The following is a 24458-nucleotide window of genomic DNA, read 5'->3' on the forward strand; positions in this document are numbered from 1 at the left end:
CCCTGGCTTTTTGTCCCAGTAGTGTGTAATTTTAGGATATTTCTGTAACTGACGTTCACGTCATCCTCTTTACGGCCTGTACCCACACTTAAACCCTAGGACAGTGCTAGATTAAATCTTGATTCACTTAAAGGGAAAAACAGAAGAAACCCGAGCCATGTTTCCCAAGTTTCAGGTAAGAGATTAGAATAAGTTAATTGATGGCCAAGACAGGTTAGGGAAGTAGTAGGCAGCATAGCAAGCAGACCAGGGGTCAGGACACTGCCTGAACCAGCCGTGCTTGGTTTCCTTATGCTGTAAGGTCAATGGAATTAAAGCTTTTGATTTTTCCCCCCCTTTAAGTCGTGGTCCCTTAAGTCATCTGAAAGCCATGAAGTGTGAGATTATTCTCCTAAAATAACTGCCAGTTCTTCCAGGTCCTTCTGGAAAGCTGAATCCTAGGGAAGACAAAGAGAACAAATCCAATCCTGAAAACCAGAACTAGCCTTTGCTTTGGTTCCTCAACAGTTTATCTACAGTCCCTAGTTTCCAAGGACGTCCTGAAGATGATTGAAACACCATGCAAAAGGGTAAAATCCTTCCTGAAAAAGTATTGCCAGGGGGGCTGGGAAGGCGGCTCCGTGGTAGAGCGCTTGCCTTGCATGCCTGAGGCCCTGGGTTCCATTCTCAGCACCACATAAGCAAAAAGAAAAAAGCCCGAAGTGGCGCTGTGGCTCAAGTGGTAGAGCGCTAGCCTTGAGCTGAAGAGCTGAGAGACAGCGCCAGGCCCAGAGTTCAGGCCCCATGACCAGACCCCCAAAAAAGTATTGCCAGGCCCAGCATGGGGGTGAACCTGTCTAAGTTGTACATTCAAGACTCTTCCTTCAAGGAATTCTTACCTCTTCAAGGAATTCTTACCTCTTTAGTGACGTCAGGCAACTCCAAGGCCAGCTTCATCCACCTTCTAGCTTCGGAGTTTTTTCCTAATTCCCTATAGCACTGAGGAGAGAGGACAATCAGGGTACACGCACTGTCCGAGGTTGTCTCATTCTCAGAGAAAATGTTTCTAAGATGGGTATCTTCATGTTTACCTTAGAAATATACACTCTTCCTGCTTTGGAAAATCCTGGCCGTAGTTCTTCAGCCTTGGAGGAAGAAATTTTGTGAGTCCATTTCTTAGTAAGTTCTCGTTGTTTCCATATTTAAGGGTCCCAGTAAATTCAATGTCCTTAGGAAGAGCAAGGTTACCCTGGCATTTCTGACTGCTGCCCGCCCGCCCGTCCCCAGTACCTTCAGGAAGCTCTGCAGGGCGTCCTGCACACTGGCACTAAGAGGACTTTCAAACAAGGCTGTTGCAGTTTTTTTTTCTAGCCAGCTTAAATGAGAGACCTGTCACCAAAAGATTAAAGTGTGAATAAGAACAATAGGCAGGCTTGGTGCTCACACCTTCCATCCCAGCCCTCAGGGAGGAGAAAAGTCAGCCTGGATCACAGAGTGGAACCCTATCTCAAAAAATGATGGGGAGGGGTCAGGCGTGAGTGAGCAGGCAGGACTATTGCGTGGCCCTGTATTGCCTCACCTGGTAGCACCACCTGCCAAGAAGGAAGTGAGCCCTGGGGTTCTCTGGCTGCAGAGCGATGGCTTTGTCAATGTGTTCCTGAGAGAAAAGAAAACCAACGTGAGTGCAGAGTGTCTCAGGAAGAGAGAGCTTCATGAACAAGATGCTGAGGATGTGAGAAAGCCATTCTAAGCAAGGGAGAGGGAGAGCAGGGTGCCTGGGTTAGCCCCTGAGGGGAGGAGGAGCCTGCGCTCACCTTGAAGCTAAAGCCACTCTGGATGCGTCTCTGGATGCCCTCATGCTCAGCCAGCTGACCACAAAGCACTGCAAACCTACAGGGGAAGCAGCAGCCAGCTGAGGGCCAGCACTGGGGCAGCATCCCTGCGAGGCCCAGCTGCCCCTCATACTCACCACCTGCCAAAAAAAAAAAAAAAAAAACTCCTGCCCCCCAGCGGGAAAAAAAACACTTGCTCCACCCACAGGCAAGGTCTCAGTCCAAATGTCCCTTTTCCCATAACAGTAGCCACAGGTTGTCATGAAGATTTGGAAATGCAGAGGAGTGTCGCTCAAGTGGCAGAGTACCTGCCAAGCATGCATGGGGCCCTAGGTTCTAAAACGTAAAGATGTGGATCAGTAGTGAAGTCTTGCACAAGTATGAGAGACCTGAGAAGCTGGTTGTGCCAAGACTAGGGACAGCATGCACACGGCTCACCGGGGTGGGAGGCCGTGCTCACGGCTCACCGTGGGTGGGAGGCTCCAGGAAATGTTTTAACCTGAACCAATTGCACTTCTCTCCATGCCCTCCCTGCCAGGGGCACAAGCCAGCCACCTCCTGAAATGCCTTCATAAAACCTTATCGGGGCACAGCACTTGCCTAGCACATGTGAAGCACCGAACTCCACCCCCATCCTCAGCACCACTTAAAAGAAAAAGCCGCTGGACATGGTGGTCTTAGTCACAAAAGTTCAGGCTCAGCTCATGCAACTTCGTAAGGCCTATGTAAAAAACGTTTAAAGAACTGGGAACGGCCGGGCGCCAGTGGCTCACACCTGCAATCCTAGCTACTCAGGAGGCTGAGATCTGAGGATCACAGTTTGAAGCCAGCCCAGCCAGGAAAGTCCATGAAACTCATCTCCAATAAACTACTAGAAGTGGCGCTGTAGCTCAAATGGTAGAGCTCTAGCCTTGAGCTGAAGAGCTGAGGGACAGCGCACAGGCCCACAAGAGTTCAAGCCCCACAACTGACAAAAAAAGTACTGGGAACGTAGCTAAGTAGTAAACTACCTGGTGGGAGGAATTCAATTCTCAGGCCAGCCGGAACCTGACCACACTTTACCACTGCCATTTCCGAGAAGCAAAAGTGACATTAGGTAAGCATCTATCAAGCCCAGATTGTTTTCCCATGTGGTTCCTGAAATGGTTGCTCCTAGGAACACCTAACAGCTAAAGGGAAACTGGACTTCCTAGGACTTAACATGCCTCCTGGGGAGAAGCCTCGCAGAGAACTGAAGTAACCTAAACCTAAGCTGCAGAAAGCAGGGCCCGGGAGACCACAAAACCCCCACAGCTTTCTTGAGGGCGAGCTCACGCTGCTCCCCCATGCAAACCAAGCAAAGAAGCCAACGTCCATCACTAGCCACAGACCATAGCTGGAGAAGAGCCCGTGCAGGGCCGGAGTGAGCGCCCTCCCCCAGAAGCCTCCACGTTCAGTGGCTAGCATGACTTCAGAGGTGCCGCACTCCTCACTGGCCTTCTGATGGGTAGGAGCTGGTGGTGTGCGGAAACTCAGATGAGAGCGCTCTCCCCTGGCAGAGAGAGCAGGCGCTGCGCTGGCCCCCACCGGTTCTCCAGGGGTGCTGTCACTCACCACTGGTGACTTTCAGCACTCTCGTCCCCCTTCTCCAGAGCAGCCTCTGCTTCTTCTTTCCCTGGAAGGAAAAGGAAGAGCCGGTGTTGACATGACCTCCCATTCACATTTCCCAGAAGCACTAGAGGAAGACTTTTTTCCCCTCTGCTGGTCCTAGGGCTGAACTTGGGTCCTGGGCACTTTATTGCTGAAGGCTGGTGTTCAACCACTTCACCCCATGGCTACACTTCTGGCTTTTTGGTGGCTAAGTGGTAGTTAAGAGTCTCATGCACTTTCCTGCCCGGGCCAACTTCAAACGGTGACCCTCAAAAACCTCAGCCTCCCGAGTCGCTAGGGTTCCAGGTGTGTACCACTAGCACCTAAGAATGACCAAGCCTAACCCAAGTTGAGACTTCTTTGCAAACAGTTTGTGAACTTGAACACACCTTTGTCAGCACTTGAGCTTTATTCTTTTACACTCTTGTTACCTATAGCCTATACTGACCTCAAAGTTAAGATCCTCCGGCCTTCACGTTCCAAGTACTGAGCTTTATAGGCATACACTACCTCACTCAGTTCATGTTCACCTAATGTACTTGAAACAAATGTTAGCATTTCAAACATAAAAACCAATAGGAACTATCCCCCTGCAAACTTTATTCTCTGGGGAACACTATTTTGCATAAAATTTTAGATATTCCTGGTTTTGCTTGGCAAGATGGACAGAGGAGCCAAGTTGAGACGCATGAAAGCTCCTAACAACTCGAGTGGTGTCCACTTGTCACAGAAAATACACTGCAGAGCAGTTAAGTGGAGGAGCGTTGAGTGGGTTGGGGCAGTAGGCTGCAAAGCAACAAGATCCAGTGAGGAGTGCAGCATGCTACAACCTGTCAGTCACCAGCTCCAAAAACCTGCAACTACAGCCTTTGCTATCTTGAAAACACACACTGCCTACAGCACTGAACCTCCAGCATCACTGTGGAGCCTGCCAGAGCCTCTTACACACACACACCCTACACTGCCCCCTCCTTCATGTGCACTGCTGTGGCCAGGCTCACACTGATTCTACCACCATTCACCGCCATACGGACGCCTTGTCCACCAGCACCTGTGAAGCGGCCCACCTCTGCTCTGTTATGGCCTCATCCACTATCCATGGGTTCCCACAAAATCAAACCCCCAGAGCATTTTGTTGGAGGAATGACCTGTATTTCTCGAAATGTTCTCGAATTACTGTCTAATTCAAAGCTCAGAGCAGGGAATCGGCTCCCTTCGGGTCATTCCTTCCGGTGCCTGGCAGCAGATGTGTCCAGGGGTGACTGGGCAGTGTTACATACTGGAGATACTTTGTCTGGTACTAGGGTGTGAACTGGAGCCTCACACTCTCCCTTAATTTGCTCATGGCTAATTGCTCTACCTCATCAGCCACATTTCCAGGCTATATTTTGCTGGTTATCTGGAATCTTCTGTGTAGGCAGGGCTGCTTGATAACAAGTTTACATGACCACATGACAGAGGCCAGGCTGAGCCCAGGCCCACCCCACCCTCGAGGGCAGGGACCTAAGAAGTGACAGCAATCACCCAAATGCTTGTCACCGTGCATAATAAGGACTCTACACTCAGAACACCCGCCGCGTAGGCTCCAGCTCAGCTGGATTTCTAATGTTTCAGAAGACAGGCAGTAAGAATCAAAGATTAGTCCTAGGCCAGACGCTGGTGGCTCAGACCTGTCATCCTAGCTACTCAGGAGGCTGAGATCTGAGGATCACAGTTCAAAGCCAGCCAAGGCAGGAAAGTCTGTGAGACTCTTATCTTCAATAAACCACCAGAAACCTGAAAGTGAGCTGAGGAACAGCACCTAGGCCCAGAGGTTCAAGCCCCGTGACGACGGGAAAAAACTTTAATCCTACCATGACATGAGTATGAAAAATGTCCTCCTGTGTTAGAGCAACACGCAGAGAAGCAGGCTGCTGCTGCTGCTGCTGCTTTTTCTTTGAGGGTGAATCCAGGGCCCAGCACATCCTAGGTAAGCAGTCCACCATGCTGAGAACAGCCACACTGCCCAGACAGCTGGCATCTGGCTGGGCCTCCGCCACAGGTACTTACCACCAAGGGCATACGACTTCTTCTCACTCACTTCATCAGTGAGCTCACACATGTCACTGTAGGCCCGGGCCAGGCGCCAGAGAAAGTCCTGATGGCTTCCATACTGCAGACCAAACAGAAAGGCAGGACCCTCAGCCATGAAGAATGAGGGCCTGGCCTTCCCCTCGTCCTAGATTAGCTTTAAAACTGACACAAGGCCAACTCCTGCACATGGCCTTCCTACGCCACAGTGTGCAACCTCCAGCTAACTCATGGCATCTGTAGCCAGCAGTTTGCACAATGCAGGGTGAGGACATTCTGTCCTAATTCTGCCAGGAGGAAAGGTCAACTCCAAGATGCGAGGCCCAGCAGATGCCCTCCAGACACAGGAAAAATACGCAACTTTTGGAGGTGTGGCTCAAGTGGTGGAAAGGCTAAGGGACATCACCCAGAGTGAGTTCAAGCTCTAGTACCTGTGTGCTGGTGCAGACACATACACACAAGTGTGACACAGGCCATGCACTGATGGCTCACACCTATGATCCTAACTACGCAGGAGGCTGAGACCTGAGCATCACCGTTCAAAGCAACCTGGACAGGGAAATTCTAAGACTAATCCTCAGTTAAGCACAAAAAGCTGGGAGCAGAGCTGGGGCTCAAGTGGTAAAGCACTAGAGCAGAACAACTCTAGTCAGCACCCAAGGCCCCCTTCCCCAAACAAAGAGTGACACTACAAAAAAAGGCAAATTGTAGTTCTGGGGAGGGTAAGCACACATTTTGTGGTTGACTTGTAAGATGGTCGTTTGTGACAATCAGTAAGCAAGGCTCTGCCTCAAGAAAAGAGATGATGGGCAGATGGAAATGTCTGTCCCTCCCACATCCTCCGACATACAGGAGCAGCTCTGGGAAGTTCCGCGGGCATGGAGGAGCCGCCTGGGGCCGGTGGGACACGTCGCCTGAGGTCTGGGCACATACAGAACCCACGATCCCATCCCCACTTCCCTTCCCATGCTGCCCTGCAGGAGCAAGGAGGCAGGAGCCACATGGGGAGGGGGAGGACGGAGGAGAGAGGGCAGGCTCACCGCCAGCTTGTTGTTGAGCAGCAGCTGGAAGCCGTCGCGCTTGCTCTGCGTGCTGCCCTGGTGCAGCTCATCTGCCTGCTGCAGGAGCAGCCGCACCTCCTCAGGGCCGGAGGCCGCGGCTTCGGCCTCCGGGGAGCCAGACACTGGTTTTGAAGCTGCCTCTGTCTCCAAGTCCAAAGACTCTTTTCTCCCCATTTTCACGGTCTCACAGCTCGCTTCGTCTTCCTCGTCCTCGCTCTCCTTGTCAGAGTCGTGCTCGTAGTCGGACTCGGCATTGGCAGTGGTGTAACTGGCGGAGAATTGTAAATGGCAGGCTTACAGAAGGGAACCTCTCTGTTCAAAGCCCCATCTGTCTGCCCTTTGTGCACAAAGAAGGACTCAGCATTGTTGTCCAAGTAAAAATCTCATCACTTAGGGCTAGTCTTCAAGAGAGACAATGCTGGGGCTGGGAAGGTGGCTCAGTGGTAAAGTGCTTGCCTTGCATGCCTGAGGCCCTGGATTCGATTCCTCGGCACCACATAAAAAAAGCCGAAGTGGTGCTGTGGCTCAAGGGGTAGAGTGCTTGCCTTGAACTGAAGAGCTCAGGGATAGCACCCAAGCCCAGAGTTCAAGCCCAATGACCAAAAAAAGACCAATCTGGGCTATATTGTGAGATACTTCAAAAAAAGAAAGAGCCAAGGAGCGGCAACACACACCTGTGATCCTAGCTATTCAAGAGGCTGAAATATGAGGATCAGTTTGAAGCCAGGTAGGCAGAAAAGTCCCCGTGAGACTCACCACCAGTTAATCACCAGAAAACCAGAAGGTGGAGCTGTGGTGCCAAGTGGTAGAGCACTACCTTTGAGCAAAAGATCTGACAGCGCCCAGCCCAAGCACAAATCCCATGACTGGCAAAAAACAAAAAGAACTTGTTGCTAGTGGCTCATACCTGTAAACCCAGGTACTCAAGAGGCTAAGATCTGAGAATCAAAAGTTTAGAAGTCAACCCAAGGGGCTGGGAATGTAGCTTAGTGGTGGAGTGCTTGCCTAGCATGCATGAAGCCCTGGGTTCGATTGCTCAGTACCACATAAACAGGAAAAGCCAGAAGTGGTGCTATGGCTCAAGTGGTAGCACGCGAGCCCTAAGCTGAAGAGCTGAGGGACAGCGCCCAGGCCCAGAGTTCAGGCCCCACGACCAGACCCAAAAAAAAAAATTTTCTGCACAGCAAAGTACATAGTTACTAAACTAGAAAGACAGCCAGCAGACTGGGAGAAGAGGTTCACCAGCAATACATTGGATCAAGCATATAATATATACAGGAACTCAAGAAACTAACCCCTCCCATGCCTAATAAGCCAATCATTAAATGGGCAAAGGAGCTAAGAATGGCAAAAAGCAACACAAAATGCTCATCATCCCCGGCCATAAAGGATGTGCCATTAGAAATAATATGTCTTTGCAGGGAAATGGAACTAGAACAAATCACGTTAAGTAAGGTAAGCCAAGAGCAGAGAGACAGTCCATATTTTCTCCCAAGTGTGGAAACGAGATCTAAAATACACAGGGACTTAATAAACGATGCAGGACTCTAGGCACCTGCACACAGTGGGACCAAATGAGGATGCTCAGGAGAGGAACACAAAGGCACATACCTGTGTGCCTCTCATCGTCCAAAATACAAATCGAAATGAACTCCAGGAAACGGAAACGAGTTTTTTTCTTTGTTGCTGGTTTTGTGTCTTGTTTGTTCATTTATCTGTCTTTGAGAAGGTGAGGGGATGTGGGGCTGGGAAGGTGGCTCAGTGGTAGAGCGCTTGCCTTGCATGCATGAGGCCTTGGGTTTGATTCCTCAGCACCACATAAGCAAAAGCTGCAAGTGGTGCTGTGGCTCAGGTGGTAGAGCTGCGAAGGCAAGGGGAGGCGCAGAAATGGAGGGGCAGAGGGTGAACAGGTGCAGCGGTGGTACTCACCAGACGCTACGTTGAAAATAAACTATACAACTTGTGGGTGGAGATGGAAGGGAAAACTGGGAGACAGTGAGGGAAGGAGTGACATTATCCAGAAAGAAATGTGCTCTTTACCTGACTCTGCACGTCACCTCTATGATAAAAAACCACTGGGGACATGCTGGGACAGATGTGTGCTTCCTGCCTCTCTTCAGCTGCCCGTGGCCCATGGCTATTAATAGTCAACTTTGTATGGCCCATGTATGACGTTATAAATGGCACAGAGAAGGCGCGGCGGCTGTTGGGGTAAACCTTCTGCTCTCGGGAGGGAAGATGACAGGAGGCGGTGCTAAGCAGATGGGCGGGGAGGGCCAAAGGCCAGGGGAACAGGCTGAGGTCCCTGGCGGCGGGAGCCAGAGATGACAGCGGGTGGTGTCCAGGGGGAGCCACGTGACAGCAGATTCTGCCCCTAGATCAAGCATGGTTTAAGCTGCTTCCTCCAGGAGCTTGTCAATCTGAAAAAGGTCCCTGAAACATCTCCAAGAACTTGTACTGGTCTTTAAAGAGGTCATCAAAGTGTATTTCTCATAGCAATTTGCTGTAAACAGTTCAGAAATCAAAGGGACAGAGGAAGGTGGCCTAAGGTTTCACACAGGGACACCCTGGGGAAAACCACCTGAGTCTGAGGCTTGGACAGTTCCTGCCCGAAGGAGGAGGGCGGCCTTCCCCAGCTGAGGAATAAGTGGTTTATAAGTGATTTATCTGGTGCGCTGAGCTGAGCTGGTCTCCTTCGGCTCTGCCTCTGGCATTCCCGGGGAGGGAGCAACGCCCTCACCCGCTGGAGCAGAGCCAGGAGGAGAGAGCCTTAGTGGTATCCTGCCCCCAAGGCTAAAGGCCAAAGCCAGAGGAGCAGCCGAGGTGAGGAGGAGCCTTGTAGAGTGAGAGCTGGCAGAGCCCTGGGAAGCACTGGGCTCCAGCATGGCTAGCCGGAGCACTTTGCCCCTCACCCCCACCCGAGCTCCTGCCCCACCAGCTGGGAATTCCTGCGCCACCTCTCACCTTGCGCCTTTCCCAGCTAGTGGACATCCACCGAGGAGGGAGGGGCTGTTTGCTTAACAAGCCCCAGGCTAAGGTCAGGGACTAGCAGGTTCTTTGGAACAGGCCCTTGGGACTTGCAGGCAATCAAGAGGAACATAATTTATGTTCCCAGAGCAGAAGACAGCGCCGCCCCACTGTGTGCTGTGTCTCCTCCTCCTGAAGAGCAGGTTTCTGTCAACCCCCAGGCCCCATCAAAGGGGCTGAGCCTGGGCATTCAGGGATGACCAGGAGTGACCCTGAGAGGCTCAGGAGTTAGGGAGGCGGGGAGGGAGGGAGGGAGGGACTTCGCACTGAGGTGGGGCTTGCCTGAGAGGGCAGAGGCCCTGGAGTCCCATGCGGATCCCACAGGCAGGTAGGCTGGCTCTGGCCTTCTCGGGCGTCTCTGGGGCCCCTGTGGGGGTCTCCCTCCCTACCACCCCTTCCTCAGGTCAGCCGCGGTCAGGCAAGCTCTGTTGGACGTAAGGCTGAATGAGGGACCAAGCTTACAAGCTGCACAATGGTCCCGCCTCTGCCACAGCCAATTTCAGAACTGGGGAAATCAGCTTCCAGTGGACCAGGACCGTCGATCTCTTCCCTCCATCCTTAAATGAAGCGCTCCCCTCCCCACAGCCCAAATGCATGAAGCCATTTCAGCCTGTGGTCTCCTCCCGAATCTCCCCTTGACCTATATGGCAGCTGTCAAGATGAAGACTCTCCGTGCCACTGCCCCAGATAGCCGCTGGGAAAGCAGTCTTGCACCACACCAGTATTTAGGTGCCGCAGGCGGGGTCATGGCTGCACCTGCTGGAGCTGTAACTAGCAACGCTAGCTACACTTTAGGCACCACAGCTGGCTGCCCACCCCATCCCTACCCACAAGCACACACTCCTTGTGGCCTTTGAAGACTGAGCAAGCAACCTAAGCAGCAAGCAGTTTAGTTCCTACACTGGCTCTCGCTGATGCCAGAGATTTTAATGTGTTTTTGTTTTCAAACAGTGTGGACTGGCCTTGAACACACTGTCCAGTGCTGAGATCACAAACATGCAGCACAGTACCTGGTACCTAGAACTGGAACATCATCTTTGCCCACTACTACCTTAAACTTTGACATCCACAATCATCAAATGATTGTTCTACTTTTGCCCACTCCTCAGACATAGGCTAAGGAAGTGTCTCGGGCCCAAAGCTCTAGATAAAGTATGTTAATAAGCAACCATTTCTGCTAGGTTTTTTTTGTTGTTGTTGTGTTTTGTTTTGTTGCCAGTCCTGGGGTTTGAACTCAGGGCCTGGACACTGTCCCTGAGCTTCTTTTGCTCAAGGCTAGTACTCTACCACTTGAGCCACAGCATACTTTCTGGCTTTATGTGGTACTGAGGAATTGAATCCAGGGCTTCATGCATGCTAGGCAAGCACTCTACCACTAAGCCACATTCCCAGCCTCTGCTCACTCATGACTGTGTAGATACTAGGGGTCTGACGGCCCAGGCAACAGAGTAACAAAGAAAGGACCAAAGATTCTTTATCAAGACTTCACCTGTTTTGGATAGGGGCCGCTCAGTAAGAAGCAGTGCATACAGCAAAGGACATAGTTACTAAACTAGAAAAGACAACCAACAGACTGGGAGAAGAGCCTTACCAGCAATACATCCGACAGAGGCCTACTATACAAAATATACAAGGAGCTCAAAATAAACCGCTCCAAACTAATAAACCAATCAGTAAGTGGGCAAAGGAGCTAGAGAGATTTCAGAAGAAGAATGGCAAGGAAACACATGAAGAAATGTTTACTATCCCTGATCATAAAGGAAATTAACACAACTCGAGATTCCATCTCACCCCAGTTGGATTAGCCAACATTGTGGATGTACACATCAATAAATATTGGCTGGGATGTAGGGGAAAAGGAACCCTATTGCACTGGTGGGAATGTGAACTAAACTAGTATAACCACTCTGTAAGGCAGTTGGGAGGTTCCTCAAAAAACTCCACGTAGAACTTCCCTACATCCCAGCCACAGCACTCCTACCCAGGTCATTACAAGTCAGGATATGGTAAAGACATGGGAACATCCAGGTTCACTGCTGCACTATTCACAATAGCCAAGCTGTGGAGACAGCCGAGATGCGCCCAGCCAAAGTGTACATTGTTTTCCTCACATCCAATGAAAGTAACTGTGTCAGCTCTCATCTGCCTTTCCTTAGAGAGGCTAAGGCAAAAGAAACACGAGTTTGAGAGCAGGCTGGGTGACATAGTAAGTTCAAAGCCAGGCTGTTAGCTAGGCATTGGTGGCTCACACCTATAATTCTAGGTACTCAAGGAGCTGAGATCTGAGGATCACGGCTCAAAGCCAGCCTGGAGAGAATTACCAGAAAACCTGAAATAACGCTTTATCTTAAAGGGACACAATGCTAGCCTTAAGCAAAACAGCTCAGGGACAGCAGAGCTCAACACCATGACCTACAAAAAAAAAAAAAAAAAAAAAAAATGCCAGGCTGGTCTATGCGTGAGGCTCTCTCTCAAATAAACAGAACAAACAACAAAAGTGACATGGAAAATAACACATGCACCATTGCTAACGTTTCTAGTTGTCTGAATGACATATATAGGTGCTACTTCAGCTGATTTACTCACACCCTGATCATTTACAGCGGCTTACTCTGAATTTCCCACCGACAAATACTACTTTGGCCAACACAGCTGCCTGCAGCCCCGCCTGCCTGCGGGCAGATGACTCACCCCCCTTCGCTCTCGGCGTCCGTGAGCGCGGCTCCTGAGGAGGCTGTGAAGTAGATGGAGCTGGAGCCGGTGGAGTCACTCCTCTCCCGCGCAAATGGGAGCCTGCGCCGCCGAGCCACTCGCTGGTGCTCTTCCATGTGCCATCTGGAACACAGGCTTCATCAGCTGCCTTTCCCCTCACTCTGACTGCTCCCCCTCACTAAAGGAGCCAAGACACCTGCTCTCCGCAATATGCAGAAGTCAGATTTAAAACGCAATGGGATATGGCATAGTACACAGGATCCTAGACACCCACTTACATGGAGACCAAAAGAGAAGAGCACCAAATTGTAACACCCAAGCACCTTTTCATCTGTATATAATATACACACTGAACCCTGAACTAATCTCCAAAGATAAGGAAACGAAGGACTGCTTCTTAATTTGTCTTTTTAGATGACTGTATTCTTTCCCCTCTACACGGTGTATGCACATGCACATCTAGGGAAGGTCGGGGGACGGAAGAGCGCAGCAGCGTGGAAAGTGAACCAAACAACTCATGGGCAGAGATGGGAGGGAGGGGATGACAAGGAAACATAACCACAAGGAAATAAATGTACTCACACCTGACATGTGCAAAGGTAACCCTGCTGTACATCACCTCTAAAATAACAATAAAATAAGAAAATAAGAAAGGAGCCAAAACAGTCAGAGGCCAAAAAAGCCTCTGGTCTCCACCGTCAGGAGAGCACAAAGCATCCCCCCGGGCACAGGCAGCTTGGCCAACTAGATTGGGCAGAACAAGGAGTTCCATCTGGTAAAACAGACCAACAACCAGGAGCTGGTACAAGATAAGGAGCCAAACAGCAGCTTCCTCCAACATTAAGTCAGAAACTATAGATCTGGCTTTCCAGCTGGGAGCTGGGTGCCAGTAGCTCAGGCCTGTAATCAGGAGGCTGAGATCCAAAGATAGCAGTTCAAAGCCAGCCCAGGCAAGAAAGTCCACGAGACTCATCTCAATTAACTGACAAAAGAAGCTGAAAAAGGAGCTTATGGCTCAAGTGGTAGAGCTCTAGCCTTGAGCACCAGGCCTGAGTTCAAGCCCTAGTACGTACATACACACACACACACACACACACACACACACACACAAACACACACACACACACACCCTGTCTTCTTTCTTACAGAAAGACAGCAAGAGCTGGAAATGTGGCTTAGTGGCAGAGAGCTTGCCTAGCATGCATGAAGCCCTGGGTTCCTCAGCATCACATAAACAGAAGAAGCCAGAAGTGGCGCTGTGGCTCAAGTGGTACAGTGCTAGCCTTGAGCAAAAGAATCTCAACGACATTGCTCGGGTCCTGAGTTCAAGCCTGAGGACTAACAGAAAAAAAAAGACAGCAAAGCCCCAAACCATGGAAAAAGCATTGGTGGAAGGAAGAGGAGGGGATAGGGGGAGGAATAACAGGGAGGAAGCTGCACTACTCACCGGACCTCCCCAACAATCTCCCCAGCAAGCCCTTGCAGGCTGCTTCTCAACTCCTCCACCTCCCGCCGCAGTGCCACAAGACTAGTCAGCACGAAGTCCAGGCGGTCCAGCACCTTCTCCTGCCCTTCCTGTGGAAGGCTGGGCAGCACCGCAGCATCTCCAGCCTCCCCTGGGATGGCTCGTGACCGTATCACTGAAGGACAGGGGACAGGAGACACAGATACCCATGAGATACACTGGGGAGTTCTCACACCTACAATTCTAGAATACTCCTTTTTCACTGGAGTTCAATTTATAGAGACAACCCTGAGGCTCAGATACCGTATACTCAAGAGCACAATTTGTGATAACAAGTTCCAAGTAACCAGAAAAACACTAAGGTTCCAATCTTCTCTGAGAATTGCTCGCTGTACAGCTCTGAAGTCACGCTGCACACCACAGATAATGTAAAATGCTTGCAGGATGCAATGCCCAGAAGGCAAGAGAGCCGCCCAGGAGTAACATTAGAGTGCCCAAACCAGGCAGTAAAACAGGGTACTCAAGTGTGTGTGTGTGTGTGTGTGTGTGTATTCACGCATGCGCTGGTCCTAGAGCTTGAACTAAGGGCCTTGAAGTTGTCCCTGAACTTTTGTGTTCGAGACTAACACTCTTGAGCCACAGGTCAATTTCCAGCTTTTGATGGTCAACTGCAGATAAGAGTCTCATGGAGTGGCTGGGAATGTGGTTTAGTGGAAGTGCTTGCCTACCATGCTTGAAGCCCTGGGTTCGATTCATTAGCACCCCATAAAATGGAAAAGGCATTGTGGCTCAAATGGTAGAGTGCTAGCCTTGAACAAAAGCAACTCAGAAACAGTGCCTGGGCCCTGAGTTCAGGCCCCAGTACTGGTAGGGGGAAAAAAAAAGCTTCATGGACTTGCTTGTCAGGGCTGACTTCATCCTGTGATACTCAGATCTCAGCCTCCTGCCCAACTTCAAATTCTTTTTCCTTTCTAATTGAGGCTTGAACTCAAGACAGACAGTCTAGCATTGGAACTACAGCTCCACTTTTGACTTTTTGCTGGTTACCTAGAATTAAGTGTCTCCTGAACTTTCCACCTCAGCTAACTTTGAGTTACAATCTGCAGACCTCAACCTCCTGAAAGAAAAGCTAAGATTTACCAGTTTGAGCCCATCAATTCCGTCAAATTCTGATCTCACTTCACAAATAGTAAAGGAAACTCCACTTCTCTTGAGAACTTCATTCGGTTATATCAGGGACAGGAAAAAGGAAAAGGAGCAGCACTGGAAAAAGCCCCGTCAGACCCCAGAAGCTCATCCCCATCCTACCTGAACTGGGCTCTATGTGTGTCCTAACAGTGACGTGAGCTGAAGAATGCACAGTCAAGGCAGAAACAGAACATGCAGCATAACTTCCTCCGTTATGGGTAATTTGGCCCAACCACAGTACATTTCCAACAGTGTTCAAGAATGTAAGCAATGGCTAGGAATGTGGCTTCATAACAGACTGCTTGCCTAGCATGCATGAAGCCCTAGGTTCGATTCCTCAGTATCACATAAACGGAAAAAGCCAGAAGTGGCGTTGTGGCTCAATGGTAGAGTCTTAGCCTTGAGCAAAAGAAGCTCAGGGACAGGCGCTGTGTTCAAGCCCCATGACTGGCAAAAAAAAAAAAAAAAAGTAGAGCAAGAAAGATGGAAATGTGGCCACTTTCCCCCAACCTCAGTAGACCACTTCTTTTTTTTTTTGGGTCCGGTTGTGGGGCCTGAACTCTGGGCCTGGGCGCTGTCCCTCAGCTCTTCAGCTCAAGGCTAGCGCTCTACCACTTGAGCCACAGCGCCACTTCCGGCTTTTTTTCTTTTTGCTTATGTGGTGCTGAGGAATCGAACCCAGGGCCTCATGCATGCGAGGCAAGCGCTCTACCACTGAGCCACCTTCCCAGCCCCCAGTAGACCACTTCTTAAAAAAATTACAAATGAATACACAGAAAGACCGCACACCTGCCATACCATGTCGTCACCATGGCAAAGGCTAACAGCCTGCTGCAATCAGACGTGATTAACTCCGGGAAGAATCTTCCGAAACTCCTAAAACAGGTAGCTAGAGGACACACTCATTTCCAATTAACATGAAATGAGATCATCTAGGAGCAATGGCTTCAGCAAACCCTAGATGATTTGGTCGGAGGAGTAAACCTGCAGGTGTTAGGAAGCAAAAGGCACAACCCACTGCAGCTGAGGCCACACCACGCCGTGTAGCGTGCCTACACTGGACCAGGGGACAAGACCCAACCTTGCCACCTCTGTGACCACCTCAGAGAAGTTACACAATCCCTCTGAATCTGTTTGCTCGTAAAGATTAGGAAAGCAGCAGCAACGTCGGATGGGTGTCCCAACTCCCAAGTCTAGCACCTAATTCAAGACGTGAGCCTCGTGCTTCACTGCCTGCGAGACCTGTGGGGGTCGCTCGCTGCGGCCAGGGCTAACACCGACAGCGCCCCAGTTGTTCCGTCCTCTTCCCTGGGGACCCGGAGCGGGCTTTCCTGCCGCCCCGCCGCCTCCCGCGGGGCCGGCTGCACGCCGCGGCCCCCGCCTCACCTTGGCGGCCGGACTCCGGCGTCGGCGCGTGGTCCAGGGAGCTGGGCAGGCTCTGGCTCCGGCCATGGCGCTGGGTCCGTCGCCACCGCTGGCCGTAGAAGAGGCACAGGAAGCCGAGGCCGGCGGCGGTGCCCAGCAGCAGCCCCAGTCCGGCGCGGGCGCCGCCCAGGACCCCCAGTCTAGACATGGCGCACCTGCACGGGCACGCCGGGAGGGGACGGCGGTGAGCGGGGCCCGCCGGGCCCCGGGCCGCCCGCCTCCCGCGCCGCGGCCCCCGCCGGCCTCCACCCCGCGCGGCCCCGGCCCCGACCGCCGCCAGGCCCGGGACCCCGCCAGGCCTCCCCCGCGCCCCCCGCGGCCGCCCCGGACCGCCGGGAGACCAGGCAAACCCGTACCCGGCCGCCAGCCACCACGGCAGCCGCCGCCGCCGCCGGCGCCGCCCCACGCTGTCAATGAGCCGACGTCACTAAGCGGCGCCTGGGCGCCAGGCCAGGAGACGCGCTGGGATGACCTCACGGAGTCGCCAGAGGGGCGGGGCCGGACGGGCGGGGCGGGGCGGGAGGGCGGGGCCGGGCGGGAGGGGCGGGGCCCGGCGGGAGGGGCGGGGCCCGGCGGGAGGGGCGGGGCCAGGGCAGCCCGCGCTGGGAAGGGGAGCCCGGCCCGACGACCGCGGGGAAAGCAGGCGCCCCGGGGCCGCTCGCGCCCGGACTCGCGGCGTCGGCAGCCCAGGGCCCGTCCCCTCCCCGCCACGCCCGCCTACCCGCTGCTCCCGCCACTGCTCGGCACGGCTTGCCAATCCCAGCCGCTTCGGGAGGCCGCGGCCCGGAGGACGCCGGGGGAAGGTAACCGGGGCGGGAAAGTCTGGCCAGAGTCCGATCTCTAACCATCAGGAAAGCCGGGCTCGGGCGGGAGCCGAAGGGCGGAGCCCGAGGCCGAGGGCCGGAGTTGAAGGGGAGGAAACTGAGCTCCTCCCCTCCCCGGCACCGCGGAGCGCGCGCGGGCTCCGCTCCTCCGGCCCTCACGACTTGCATCGGTTTGCATTATGACTTGTGTCCCCGCGGGGCCGCTGCGGGACGGGCCCACGCACCCGGATCCGCCTGCCCGCCCCCCTCCCGGCCCGCGCAGCTCTGGGGCGGAGCGGTCGGCGGGGCACGTGGGCAGCCAAGATGGCGCTGGGCGGGAGTCAGTGGGCAGAGCCTGATCGTTCCTGTCAATCTGATTGGATACCGCAACCAGGCGACTGTGCGTGAACGGCAAAGTAGAGAAAACTTAGGCACGTGACACGGTGACCTCTACAGTGATTGGTTGGTTCCTTTTCCTCCCCTTCCAGGCCATGCGGGTTTTTTTGCTTTGAAAAGTGCTTCTGTGTGGTAATAAATGAGCTCCTGCTTGACTTGACTCCCCACAGCCTCTGATTGTCTCTGAGGCTAAGGGAGGGGAAAGACCCGACACCTGGTGTCCAACGTGGGGCCCGAAAGGAAAATATATCAGCCGAGGCTAAGCGGTCTCTCAGGGTAAGTGAAACCCTTAGTATAGTATGGGTAATTTTATCTCGCAGAAGGAGGACTTGGGAAGTGGGGAGGAAAAGGTATGGGCCAAATTCGACCGAGAACACACTGATCAGACAGAAGCACGCACAGTGGAAGTCAAAACAAGGGTGAAGATTACCCCCCCTGACTCGGGTGCCCCTGGCGGTCCTAGGCCCCCACCCTATGCCCCCAAAAAGGGGGAAGGTATAGCGCCCTACGTAGCCTTACACAGGGACCTGCCAGACCCGGACCCCTACAGACCTTCCACGGAGGGGCTGAGGGCTGGGGAAGTAATCTATGCAGAGGCCTCCCGTGTAAAGGAGGGGCCACCCAGGAGCCCAAACCCTAGGCCACAGGATTCGCTTCCCCAAGCGTATCCGGTCAATCTGGCACCAGGAGCTAACAGACCCTTGGAATGGTATCCATGGGAAGCTAAGGATCTTAAAGAGCTCCGCAAGGCGGTGGCAGAGGATGGCCCAAACTCTCCTTGGGCCCAGACCCTATTACAGGACATTGCCTATCACCCATGTGTCCCTAAGGACTGGCGAGATGTGGCCAAAGCCTTCCTCACCAGTTCTCAGTTTATTAAATGGTGTGCCTTCTTTGAGGAGGAATGCAGAGTGCGGGCAGAAAATAACCAGCAGGCTCAACCCGTAATACCTATTACTTACGCCATGTTAACAGGGACGGGGGAAGGGTACTCCACTGGCGTCGAACAGGCTGCTATACCTGGCCCGTACCGTGACCAGGTGAGGCAGGCAGGACTTGCCGCGTGGTACAAACTGGATGAAGGGCCCACTGAGTCCCCCATAGCAGGAGTGAGACAAAAACCAGGTGAACCTCTACCTGATTTCATAGACCGAGTCCAGCAGAGTATTCACCGCAAGCTGCCGGCAGGGGACCTCCGGGATCAGTTTGTAAAGCTACTGGTTTCCCAATCACTAGCATTGGCTTTACAGGCTCAGACCTCTGCGATGGCTGAGGCTATCACCCAGGCGCTGGCAGCCCAGGGCCAAGGGACCTCAAGACCATTGGGGAGAGGGACTTGTTTTAAATGCGGACAGGAGGGCCACTTTAAGAGGGACTGTCCACAACAATCCCCCGCCAACCGGCCTGGGGGGTCCAAACCGCCCCCTACTTCCTGCCCCAGGTGCAGGAAGGGGTACCATTGGAAAAAGGATTGTCGATCCAAATTTCATTTAGATGGGAAGCCTTTAAACTAGGGGAGGGGCATCCTCCAGCCCCATTAACTCAAGGAGGAACCCCCTCTGCTGTGAGGCCCAGGCAGCCTCATGGCAGGGCGACCCAGGCCCATTGGACCTTCCCCCTGGTGGAAGGACTCCGCCCTAAAATGAGTATTTTTATAGACGGGAAGAGGTTTCACTGTTTAATTGACTCCGGGGCAGATCGAACCGTACTCAGGGAGGAGGAAGTGCCCTTGGACTGGAAGCTTGCACCCGGGCCCCCGATATTGGGGGTAGGGGGCAACTCCCAGTCCAAAGAGACAGCTGCCCTTATGAAATGGACTAGCCCAGATGGAGAACACGGAAAGATACGACCTTTAGTGGCAAAAGACCTCACCACTAACTTACTAGGGTAAGACATGCTAAGACAAATGGATGCCGTGGTCACTACGGGTCATCGAGCATCCTATGGTGATATCCTAGATGGAGAAGAAGCACAAAGGCCTAAATAGGATCTAGAGGGAGTTAAGGAAAAGGATTTTTTTAACTTTGATAATTACAGAGAGGAACATAAGGGACCCACTCGGGTGTACCCCCAATCCTAAAGGCCACTCCACCCCCCCCCCCCCCCGTACCTCCCATTAGGTGGAAACCGGGAAGCCCTATTTGGGTGGAGCAGTGGCCATTGACCGGACCTAAACTTGTAGCCCTCCACCTTTTGTAGGAACGGATAAACCATGGGCATATACATCCTTCTAAGAGCCCTTGGAACACCCCTGTGTTTGTTATCCAAAAAGCATCCTAGGGCCTGGCGCATGCTCCAAGATCTAGGTAAGATAACTGAAAGCTTGGAGCCAGTAGGAGCACCCCTAAGAGGCGTGCCCTGGATTCCCGCTACACCTTCAGAATATACCTTGGTTGTGGTTGATGTTAAAGATTGTTTTAGATTGTTTTTTTTCTATCCCCCTGCATCCGGATGACTCCGAGAAGTTTGCCTTTGAAGTAGGCCCTGAGAGGAGACTTGAGCTGGCACAGCTTCTTTCCAGGCTTTGCCTTTGTTTTAGAGATTTTAGAAAAAAAAACTTAAAATAAGGTTAACTAGACCTTGGCCCCAACCAGCCCAGTTCCTGGAATGGAAAGAATGCCTCTAGGTACCCCCTCCCCCTAACAACCTAACCCACCTTAATTGTTCCGTTAAGGACTGACCATTAAAACAGGTTGTAATCTGGCTCAGACAGGCAACAACACCAGCTTACCATAAACTCTGCCTTTTTCACATGCTTATGGTAAACTCCTCCTTTGTGTATGCTTACTGTAAGCTCCGCCTTACCATTGAATTTGTGAGTCATTTAAACCAAAAGTGATAGGCTGGTTTAAACAGCCATAATGTGACAAACTGTAACCTCATTGGCCACCTGCATGTGGTCCAGTATGACTGCAATCTTTTGGGTGTGTGACAGTCTCATTGGTCACCTGCATGACCAGGCTTGACCTCGTGAATTTTGCCTTTAAAAACCAAAGGTGGGCCACTGGGAGGGCGTCACAGTATCAGCTCCCAAGCCTGTGCTGCGGCCCTGGCCAGTCAGTGTGGGAACAGTTCTTTCCTGGACGGGGAACAGACCTCGCCCAGTACCTGCGTTACCTAGGCAACTGGAACCCCTGGAAGAGGTCACATCTGCATCCGCTGAGGTCACATCTTAACCTGATGTGGCCACACCTTTCTCCCACCTGATCCCACTTCCTTTTACCTGGACACACCTTTCCCGCCCCCTACCCTATATAAGGCCTAACCCAGGGCCAGACGCCCTCTTTTGCCAGCCGCGTGGAGTGCCAACCTTGCCTGGTCCCAGCAGGTCTACTGAATAAACCTACCCCTTACCTGAACACCACGTGCGTGGTGCTGTTCTTACTCGGCTACCTCTTTTTAAAAACCTAACAGGACCCTTCTCAAGAAAGTTGTTTCCTTATTAACAACTTTGTTGCGGTGGGCTCTGTCACTCCTGACCACTAGGCAGGCTTGCCTGCCTGAGTAGGGGTCTTCCTACTACAACTTGTCTTTGTGGCTACTTGTCTGTCTTGTTTACTTTGGTGTGTTTTCTTAGGTGGGGGAGTTCTGGGTGAGTGGAAGCTCACTCAGCAGGCTCTGGATTCAGCTTGCTGAGTGGGAACAGCACAGAGTTCTGGTAGGAATGAACTGGGGGCCCATTAGTCCCCAACTCAGCCTTTGGTTGTTGTCTTGTTTTGTCCTGTTTTAGAATTGGTACCAGTTTTAAATGTGGATCCTTGGTTTTTGTGTTGGTTTTGTTATTTATTCGAACATCTCGGGAATAAAAGTTCCAGCCTCCAGCTAGGCTCGGTCACAGACCTGCTATGCCCTCCTCCCTGTGAGGCATGGAAGGTCACAGGACTAGGTTGCTGTTTGGTCCCCTTCAAGCCTCAGGCTGAATTTATTGTCTTAATTTAGAAAATGTACGTACAACTGATTTTGAGTTTTGCACGCTTTAAGATCTGTGTGGGTGTTTTTTTTTTTCATGAACAAAATTTCTTTTTATTGTGAAAATACTGTACAGAGGGATCTGTGTGTTTTGTATGTGTTTGTGAACATGTTCAAGATAGGAATTGTAACAATTGAGTGAATTTAAGTTTAAAATTCAAAAGGTTATGAGGTTTGGACATTACCAAAAATTTTAAAGAATCTTCACATTGTCTTAAAAGGCTTTTTAAGGATTCTTTAACTTGAAAATTAGAAAATCTGGTATTTTAAAATGTAATATTTTAAAATGCGTAAGGCTGTTTACACTATAATCAAGTTATCTGGCTTAACAAAAATACATTGGCTGCTTGGGATTTAGTTCTCTTGGCTAAAATTTGGGGATAAATATTAGAAATTGAAATGTAAAGGTTAGTTTAACACTGTCAAAGGCGTTCGTTACCTGTTCTGTCTGTCTAAAACTGTGTTTCATTCAAGAACCAAGAGAAAAGAAAGGGGGAAAACTTAGAAGCCAACAGAAGACCTATCTTTAGGGGTGAGCAGGCAGAAGTGCAGTTCAGCTGGTCATGCATGGTGGAACAGGCCGGGGGGGGGGGGTCCACGCATGGTGAAAGAGGGCAAGCTGGCACAAACGCAGCTCATCTAACCCTAAAGAGTCGCATTGGGTGCATGCCCATTCCACAGGAGGGGCTGAGAGGCCCATCGTTGTTCTGTCCCTTTTCCCTGCAGACAAGACACCGGAAACATGATGGTTAAAATTAGTGATGTGATGTGTTAAATTTAACAGTTTCCAGCAAGCCCAGAGCAAAGCACAGAGGAATCTTACAAGTTTGTCAGATGTAACTTTGGCTCTTAAGTTCCAGATAAGAGCATGCTTAAGGGGCTGGGAAGGTGGCTCAGTGGTAGAGCGCTTGCCTTGCATGCCTGAGGCCCTGGATTCAATTCCTCAGCACCACATACGCAAAAAGGAAAAAGCCGGAAGTGGCGCTGTGGCTCAAGTGGTAGAGCGCTAGCTTTGAGCTGAAGAGCTGAGGGACAGTGCCCAGGCCCAGAGTTAAGGCCCCACGACCGGACCCAAAAAAAAAAAGCATGCTTAAAAGCTACTTCTATGTTGATCACCTTGTTGCTTTTAATTGGAGTAAAGTGGCCTTTTATGAGACTCATTGATCTGCAAACTGGTTCAAAGCCAGCCCGGGCAAAAAAAAAAAAAGGTCCCTGTAAGACTGTCACCTCTACTCAGCCAGCAGAGTGCTGAAAGAGCAAGCAGGGTTGCTTTGGGACTCAAAGTGGCAGAGCGCTAGCCTTGAGCTGTAGAGCTGAGGGACAGCACTCAGGCCCCGAGTTCAAGTCCAGCAACCAACTAAGGGAAATGCCAATGAGGCATTTATCCCAGTGTGGAGAAGACACTCCTGGGACAAGAGCAATGGAGGCGCATCCAGAGGCAGTAAGCCACTGCTTGGATGGCAGAAATGTCAGATCTAGAGTCATTTGTGCGTGGCCCTTCAAAAATTGGTCAGAGCCAGGAGGTCATGGGAAGATAGTTTGTAAGCATGCCTAATGTCCATGACTGTCTACCTTGTAAGGGACAGGAACTTGCCACCCTCTGTGATAGAAATAAAAAGCTAAAGTTATAAAATGTGGGAGATAGTTTAAATCTCAACTCCTGTATGTGCCAAAAGCCCTAACTGGTAGTAACTGAGCTGACACCAACTACATGAAATTCATCTGCTCAGGAAAAAAGGGTTTATAAATCTGAGAGTGTTTCTATTGACATCTGTCTGAAGGCCTGCCCAGGTACCTTAGGCATTGTTACAGTCACTAGAGATCACATTCCCAAGCCATCCAGAGAGATGCTTTTGCAAACCAGAGTGCTAAACACGCTACACTGCTGTAGCCGGAGAAAAGGGCTGTGCAGTCGTCAAAAGTTAAAATACTGTTCTTAATGACATCTAACCCTAATAGTCTCTTTGTAAAATAGGCTAAGGTTATAGGTTCCTGGCTAGGTAGGGTCAACGCCCCTGAAGTCAGCTTGAAGACATTACAGAAGATGGACCTTTGCCCTTCTACCCCCTTTTAAGATCGAGTCCAGAGTCAGCTTTGGAAAAAGGAGGCAAAATAGATAAAATTATTACTATTTTTTAAGAAAAAGGCATAAAGAATAGTGTTAACAGGTACGCAAGTGTGAAGACTGCATCTGTCGGAGATGGTTACAAGACAGCCTTCTGTGTCTGTTTACAAAAATGTCTGGTTAGTAAAAAAGATGCCATTTTGGTAAATTGTCCTGGGCTATTGTCTAAACAGTCTTAAAAAACGAATGGGGCCACAGCCTGCCAAGCCTATGTATTGTGTCCTTAACCAGTCTGTGTAGGAATTTGCAGCCCAGCATGAGGTGTGACAGTCCCTTGGAACCACTGAGAGACGCTGTTGCTGCTGCTGCTGCTGCTGCTGCTGCTGCACACCCTAATGGGTAAAGCTCAACGACAGCCTGACAGTCACCTGGAGGAAATCTACATTGTCACCCAGACCACCTCCACCGTGGTAAAAGTAGACTGAACTCCTGCCTGATTCCATCACCTGGGACTGCTTCCCGGTTGAAAGCTGCTACAACTACGATCTTGTGGGACATTCTTTAGTGATATCGAAAAACCCTCTCTACTGCCACAGTGGATTTTGGGGGCAAGGATATCACTGGCCTGCCTGTGGCACTTCAGGGTCACAGCCTAGTTTGGCTCTGGTATGGTAATAACCTGCTTCCAACTGAGTGTTATCAATGCAGAGAGTAAAAGGAATGGGATTGGTGCGCTGATGTGGAACATTCTTTATGTCTTATCTGTATGCCTACTGCAATCTAGATGCTGGTTCAGCTAGATCCGCCAGGTAGACTCATTGGCAGAGGTAGTTCTCT

At 51.4% G+C, this 24458-nt stretch overlaps 1 protein-coding gene and 1 long non-coding RNA gene across 3 annotated transcripts; one reads left to right on the plus strand and one right to left on the minus strand.

Annotated features, from left to right (window-relative positions):
* Positions 1–331: 331 nt before the first annotated feature.
* Positions 332–16765, minus strand: Rmdn3 (regulator of microtubule dynamics 3). 2 transcript variants are annotated; one of them, XM_042687825.1, is made up of 13 exons: positions 16743–16765; positions 16350–16541; positions 13758–13950; positions 12290–12433; positions 6551–6839; positions 5490–5592; positions 3405–3465; positions 1794–1869; positions 1559–1636; positions 1270–1368; positions 1071–1124; positions 898–978; positions 332–437 (listed from the first exon to the last, which is right to left on the minus strand). In XM_042687825.1, exons 2-13 carry the CDS (start codon positions 16534–16536, stop codon positions 384–386), a joined length of 1419 nt encoding a protein of 472 aa, XP_042543759.1. In that variant the 5' UTR covers positions 16537–16541; positions 16743–16765; the 3' UTR covers positions 332–383. The 2 variants fall into 2 exon arrangements, with proteins under 2 accessions (XP_042543759.1, XP_042543760.1); XM_042687826.1 differs by lacking the exons at positions 16350–16541; positions 16743–16765 and having other exon boundaries at positions 12290–12429; positions 13754–13837.
* Positions 16766–17004: 239 nt separating this feature from the next.
* Positions 17005–23951, plus strand: LOC122114536. The gene is made up of 3 exons (XR_006148584.1): positions 17005–17191; positions 17680–17863; positions 23913–23951. It is a non-coding gene; the product is annotated as an uncharacterized LOC122114536 (long non-coding RNA).
* Positions 23952–24458: the final 507 nt, after the last annotated feature.

This window comes from Dipodomys spectabilis, unplaced genomic scaffold, assembly GCF_019054845.1.
Source record: "Dipodomys spectabilis isolate Male_0828 unplaced genomic scaffold, ASM1905484v1 ptg000108l, whole genome shotgun sequence".
Taxonomy (NCBI): domain Eukaryota; kingdom Metazoa; phylum Chordata; class Mammalia; order Rodentia; family Heteromyidae; genus Dipodomys; species Dipodomys spectabilis.

Excerpts from the sequence above, each read along its gene's own strand:
- Rmdn3 (XM_042687825.1), bottom strand. The coding sequence starts at position 16,536 with ATGTCTAGACTGGGGGTCCTGGGCGGCGCCCGCGCCGGACTGGGGCTG. Across the intron at positions 13,951-16,349 it reads GCCGGAGTCCGGCCGCCAAG|TGATACGGTCACGAGCCATC; the intron begins GTGAGGCGGGGG and ends CCTGTCCTTCAG. Across the intron at positions 1,637-1,793 it reads AGAGTGGCTTTAGCTTCAAG|GAACACATTGACAAAGCCAT; the intron begins GTGAGCGCAGGC and ends CTTTTCTCTCAG.